The sequence below is a fragment of the Hakea prostrata genome, chromosome 2, assembly GCF_041222555.1.
Source record: "Hakea prostrata isolate BN-2017 chromosome 2, UWA_Hpros_2, whole genome shotgun sequence".
Taxonomy (NCBI): Eukaryota; Viridiplantae; Streptophyta; class Magnoliopsida; order Proteales; family Proteaceae; genus Hakea; species Hakea prostrata.
In genome coordinates, this window is record NC_142601.1 from 5,908,221 (window position 1) to 5,914,705 (window position 6,485).

Genomic DNA, 6,485 nt, shown 5'->3' on the forward strand with positions numbered 1-6,485 from the left:
TGCCGGAAGAACTTCAAATTCCATCCACTTCCAACTTCATCTAATGTGGCTTATAGAAGTGGAAGATGATATAGTATTTGTAATACATGTCAAATAATTCATTGTGATTTTCAGTTTTCAGGCTAAAAGCTATATATAATATATGCCCCAAAAGTATCCAGATTAACTAAATTGATTGCAGTATCCATTTGAACTTAAATGTTCAAGTATTAAACATGTATAGCACACGTAAAAATGCATTATTCTGTATTAGATTGTTTGCTTTTGCAAATAATCCAGCTATTAAAAGGAACTAAATAGTTTAGTTACTTGAAGAAATTAAGAAAAAGGGATAATTACTATTGCCCCTACTTTGATTTTATTACTATTGTATCCCCTGTACTTTTCAAAACCTTTAACTTTGTCTACAATTACTATTGCCCCCTACCGTTAAGTTCCGTTAGTTTACTGATGATGTAGCATCTTTATATTTTCTCAAAAACCCCAAAATACCCTTATACTTATCTCTTTGCTACTTTACCCTTTTGTCAAGTTACAGTAGTACCATTAATTAACTATTATAATCCGTTTTATTTTAAAAAAAATAAACACCAAATAAAGAAAGAATGATTGAATAAAACTCAAATAGAAAGCAAAGAAGAAGGAAAATCGAATTCAGTTCAAATTGGAAACTGAATATCACCTAAAATATTTTCAAAATAAATGAAGTTTAGTGAAGGTGGGAAACCAAATTGGATTTGGATTTTACCCATTTCTTTAATTCAAAATAAATGAAGTTTAGTGAATGTGGGAAACCAAATCATACTTGGATTTTGCCCATTTCTTTAATTCAAAATAAATGAAGTTTGGTGAAGGCGGGAAAGGCGGGAAACCAAATCGGATTTGGATTTCGCCCATTTCTTTAATTCAAAATAAATGAAGTTTAGTGAAGGTGGGAAACCAAATCGGATTTGGATTTTGCATATTTCATTAATTCGAAATAAATGAAGTTTAGGGTAAAATTGACATATTTAATCTGGTTTTTATAAATGGGATAGCATCATCTTTTGATTTTTTTTAATTTTAATGAAAGGCAAATTAGACATTACATATTCAAACTTAACGGCTACTTAACACCGTTATAAGGAAGGGGGCAATAGTAATTTCGTAAAGAATAGAGTTTCATTAGTAATAAAATCAAACTACAGGGGGCAAGATAATTATCCCTAAAAAAAACCATATCAAATTGAACTAATCTAAACAAAGTGACTTGAACTAATTAAAATATCAAGTTAGTTAGATCCATTAGGACTCCATTCACGTAGAAATATATATATTTTTGAGCATATAAAGATATATTAAGGTTGTGATTGGTATAAAATTAAAGCATCATTGGATCACTGGTAATTAAAAAAAAAATTCAAATTGTAAAATAGATACATTATCAATTTTATAATTCAAACCTAACTAGGGAGGGTATGAGATTATTTAAAGGAATGCAACCAATTTTTTTTTAAGAGTTTTTTTTTTTTTTTTGGTAAACATTTTTTTCTAAGAGTTTCATGTTAAGGTTGCGTGTCATACATCAAAGCAAAATTGACATGACTGCATATATAATCATATTAATTCCATAATGATAATATGTTCATTTAAAAACTGAAATCTTGCAGACCATGGCCTCACACAAGAGATAATTTTAAGGATAATTACTGTTGTTCCCCTGTACTATAATTTAATTACTATTTTATCCCGTATTTATTTCGAATTACTAATCTAACCTTAAACTTCACCTGTAATTACTTTGCCCCCTACTGTTAAACTCCGTCAATTAAACGATGATGTGACAATTTTATTTATTTAAAAATTACAAAATAACCCTAAGGTTTTGTTCTACTTTTTTATATTTTATACTAAATCATATTATTATCTTTAGTAATTAGGAAAAAATTAAACGTAATTGGATAATTCCTTTTTTTAATTTTTTTATTATCTTCCTTATATTTACTTTTCAATTTGGTGTTGCTTTTTAGTTTTTGTTATTCATTTTCCAATTTGATGTTATCATTTAAGAAGTTCGCATTTTCATTATATTTTCATTATTTACTATCTAATTTGATTTTTTTTAAAATCAAAATAATAAGAATATAATTTTAAAATTGGTACATATGGTTTTTTTTTTAAAATGAGGACAGTATTGTAATTTGATTTTAATTTTAGAATGGTAAAATAGACATTAAACATTCAACTGTAGCAGTTTCTTAATGCCATTAGAATTGAGGGGAACAACAGTAATTTCTTAAAATGTAAGGCCCTTTTAGTAATTAATAGTATAAAAAGACAACAGTAATTGTCCCATGATTTTATAATTTAAACCCTAACTAAAGAGAGTGTAAGATTATTAAATTCTAAGAGTTTCACCGTTAAGGAAAAACCTCTTATACAACTTCTGTTTGCAATCAATTACTTTAGAATCCGATCCTGTGTGAAATCCATACCTACACTATTAGGTCAATCGATCGGCTTTAAATAATCTCTTCTTTGAATTTGAAAGTATTATAATATGAATCAAATTCTAACTGGCAATTCTGATATCGTGAAGAGTCTGTGAGTCTATATATAGGATAGGAAAAAACCTAGAAATTCAAAGCGTATAACGAAGGGAAGGAAAAGAAACGATCTAGCAGAAAAGTGAGAAACGCTCTAGGTAATCTGATATACGCCTCTCTCTCCTCCTTTTTTTTTTTTTCTTTTTTATTCTTTCAAGTCTTCCGTAGAGATATATATGTTCTAGTTTCTATTTCTTCTTGATAGTTCCTGTTTCTTCATGCAGTTTTTTTCTAACATCCGCTATGCATAGCATCTGCAAATTGTGAATATTTTCTGAAGTTGTTCTGATTTGTGTATTGTTAATAGAAAAAAAGAAGTTTATTCAGGTTCGCAGCATGACTTCTTCCAATAAGCGGTTGAAGATGGATACCACTAATGATCATGAGGTTAAGAATATCATGGATCAATTTCCAGAGGATATCAGGGTGACAATTGCAAACAAATTAAACTTGGAGAACTTTCTTGGCTTTAGTGTGGTTTGCAAGTCCTGGCATCTAACAGCAATGACTTCTAAGAAAATATTGCCATTGCAACAGCGATCTCAGTTGCCATGGTTAATGTTTTATCCATCTTTTGGTAATATTCCTAGGTTTTTCATGCTGAATTTCAAAATATTGAAGCTAAAATTTCCTAAAATCGTCTATTGCTCTCAATGTGTGGGTTCTAACGGAGGATGGCTGATAATGGTGCATAAGGTGGGATCAATTTTTCTTCTGAATCCATTAACCCAAGTTATAATTCCACTTCCGCAGATGAGTACCCTTCTCATTAGGCCTGGTTATTCTTTTATTCGCTGGAAAAAAAACTTCATTAATAAGGCTATATTGTTATCTGCTCCTGCTGCAAATAATTCTGATTTGGATAATAAGAATTTCATGTCTTCAATAGCAGCTAAGAAGAATAATTATGTGGTAATTGCTATTTATTGTAACACTGCATTAGCCTTCTATACTCCATTGGACAAAAAGTGGACCACTTTGGGATTAGATTATAGAGACATTATTCTTTATAATGGGAAATTGTATGCCATTACTGATCGATGTGATCTTAGACTTGTGGAGTTGGCTCCTCGTCCTAAAACAACGAGCTGTAACATTTCTCCTCCAACTACTTTGGATATCAGCCGTGGTCCAAGATATGAGCGAATACTTGATCAATTATACAAGCGAAAGACATATTATTTGGTAGAAAGTTTTGGTGACTTGTTGTTGGTCGCCAGAAGTTGTCAAGCTAAGGATAGACGATATTATGGAAGTCTCACATTCAAGATATTCAAATTAGATTTAAAAAATCTAAGATGGATTCAGGTGGAGGACTTGGGTGATCGTATGTTATTTATTGGTAAGAGTACTTTGTCATCTGCCTCAACACGTGATTATCCTCAATTTAGAGAAAATTGTATATATTTCACATATAATGAAGATTTTGGTTGGTTAGGACCAGAGGTAGATCAAATAGTACAAGTTACTGGTGTCTTTCACTTAAAAGATAACCACATTAAACCTTTTTTACCAAGTGTTCTGAATGCTTCTCTATATCCAGCTGTCTGGTTCACACCAAGTTCTTGTTAGAGGGGTAGAGGAAGAGGAGGGGTTTAGTCCTGCTATTGAGACCAATACATGGAGTACCTAATTTATGTATTCAAGTGGTTTTTCTATTTTGTAAGTTCTTTATGCTTAGGTTGTTACTTTGTTAACTTTTTCTATTTATGGAGTATCAAGTGGCTTTGTAAGTTATGTCTTCAGTTCTATGGTTGAATTGGGTTTTTGCCTTGTATGGCAGTGAATTTGCTTATATATTTTTTCTTCTCAAAAGAAATTCATTCATATACTTAACCAAAATAGATCATTATTAAGGTGCAAATCTACATTAATTGAAAAAAAAAATATATGAAATTAATATTATGTCCTTATCCATAGTCTACAATAATCCAACCAAATCATCTTTTCAGCTGGCATGAGAGGAGAGGGTAATTCTTCGTGAACAAAATCATGGCATATTAGAGCGGCAAAAGAACTAAACAAAGAAGGAATAAGGCAGTGTTTGCCCTTTCTCTTCTTCTTCTCTCAGTCGTGTGTGGATAAAATAGGAAAAGAAAATAGAGAAAATAAATAAGAATGAAAAGATGAGAGATTAAATAAGAAATTTTTTGGGAATTATAAGTTACTTTATAATTGGGATTTAACTTTTCTTTCCTTAAAAATAGGACTTAAATGGTATTTCTTAGATAACCATTGAGAATGACATATATATCCGTTATCTTTACATTCAAAAATTATTTTCAGTATTGGGATGCCAAATAGTGATATTTCTGACTGGGAGCACAGACCCAAGGCATTACAACCACAAATTATATAAGACGTACAAGTAAAAAATAATAAATATTTACAAAAATAAACCACATCATCCTAACCTTAGGGGCCCCCTGTAATTCGTGGTCAACAGCCGTTAAGTGAACACAGAGTTGGAGGAGACAATCCGGGTTCGTATTTCACACGTGGAATGAGAAATACGGAAAATTACTTAAATTTTTAAATAATGAGGGTGGGGGGGGGGGGGGGGCATGGCCCCTCTTGGCTCCCATGTAGCTCTGCCTCTGAGCCACTGCATGCAACCCATGTAAGACCTAAAATTAACGTAATTGCATATATGGTGTCTAGGGGTGGGCATATATATGATCATATTATATCCATAAGGATGTATGGTCATTTAAAAACTGAAATCTAACTGACCATGGCTTCATGGAATTGGTGATTTTAGTTTAAACCCTGACTAGAGTGGGTTTGGTTTACTTATTTATTTTAAAGAAAAAAATAAGAAGAAAAAATAAATGAAAAGAGGAAAACACTAGAGAGGATATGAGATTATTTGAAGGGTTGCGGCTGAGAGGTACGTGTGTTAAAGAAAAAACCTTCTATGCAAATTCTGTTTGAAGTCAAATACCTTTAGGAATCCGATCCTAAACAATTAGATCAATCGATCGGCTGTGTACAACGAAGGGAAGGGAAGGGAAGGAAAAGGAAGGATCGAACGAGAGAGTTAGAACTCTAGGTAATCTGATGTACGTCTGTCTCTCTCTTCTTTATATTCTTTCATGTCTTATTTGCTTTTACCACAGGGGGTGGTGGTCTAGTTGTCCCAAACTCACTCCCAAGTGGTTTGGTAAACCTCATGTCCAATATTTGAATCTCCCGTGCTCATCTATTTCTTGCATTAGACAGTTGTGTGCTTTTTGGCCTGGGCATGAGTGCTACCGGTTTCTGTGGACTATATTAGGCCTCCGGTGGGGCTCCGCTGACGGGGCCAGTGCTTGTGCTGGTAGTGCACAGGGCTAATGCTTGCATAATCGAACTCGATAAAAAGTTCGAACATTGCGTAGCGGGGGGCGCTAGGTAGCCGCTACTGCATCCCCTCTTTTTTATTTACCAAAAAAAATGTCTTATTTGTTTTTCTCTTTATCTATTGACTTCCTTCATAAGCTGTTGAAGATGGACATCATTGTTGATCATGGCATCAAAAATATCATAGATGCATTTCCAACAGCAAACAAATTAAAGGCGGAGGATTTTCTTCACTTTAGTGTAGTTTGTAAGTCTGGCATTCAACAACAATGACTGCTAAGAAAATATTGCCATTACACCTGTGACTCCAGTTGCCGTGGTTGATTTTTTTTTCATTCTTTATTCAAAGTGTTTCATAATCTATCATGATAATGCACATGTTAATGACAAAATATTGGGCCTAAAATTTCCTGAAATCGCCTATGGCTCTCAATTGTTGGATCTAATTGAGGATGGTTGATAATGGTGAATGCAAACATGTCAACTTTTCTTTTGAATTAATCCATTAACTCAAGTTACAATTCCACTTCCACCGTTGGCTATTATTCTGAAAGAGCA

General features: G+C 32.6%; 1 protein-coding gene across 1 annotated transcript; it reads left to right on the forward strand.

The window, feature by feature from the left end:
* The first annotated feature begins 2,921 nt into the window (after positions 1 to 2,921).
* On the forward strand, positions 2,922 to 4,218 carry LOC149023471 (F-box/kelch-repeat protein At1g57790-like). The gene is made up of 2 exons (XM_089142748.1): positions 2,922 to 4,031; positions 4,129 to 4,218. Exons 1-2 carry the CDS (start codon positions 2,922 to 2,924, stop codon positions 4,216 to 4,218), a joined length of 1,200 nt encoding a protein of 399 aa, XP_088998874.1.
* Positions 4,219 to 6,485: the final 2,267 nt, after the last annotated feature.

Excerpts from the sequence above, each read along its gene's own strand:
- LOC149023471 (XM_089142748.1), top strand. The coding sequence starts at position 2,922 with ATGACTTCTTCCAATAAGCGGTTGAAGATGGATACCACTAATGATCAT. Across the intron at positions 4,032-4,128 it reads TTGGTTGGTTAGGACCAGAG|CTGTCTGGTTCACACCAAGT; the intron begins GTAGATCAAATA and ends CTCTATATCCAG.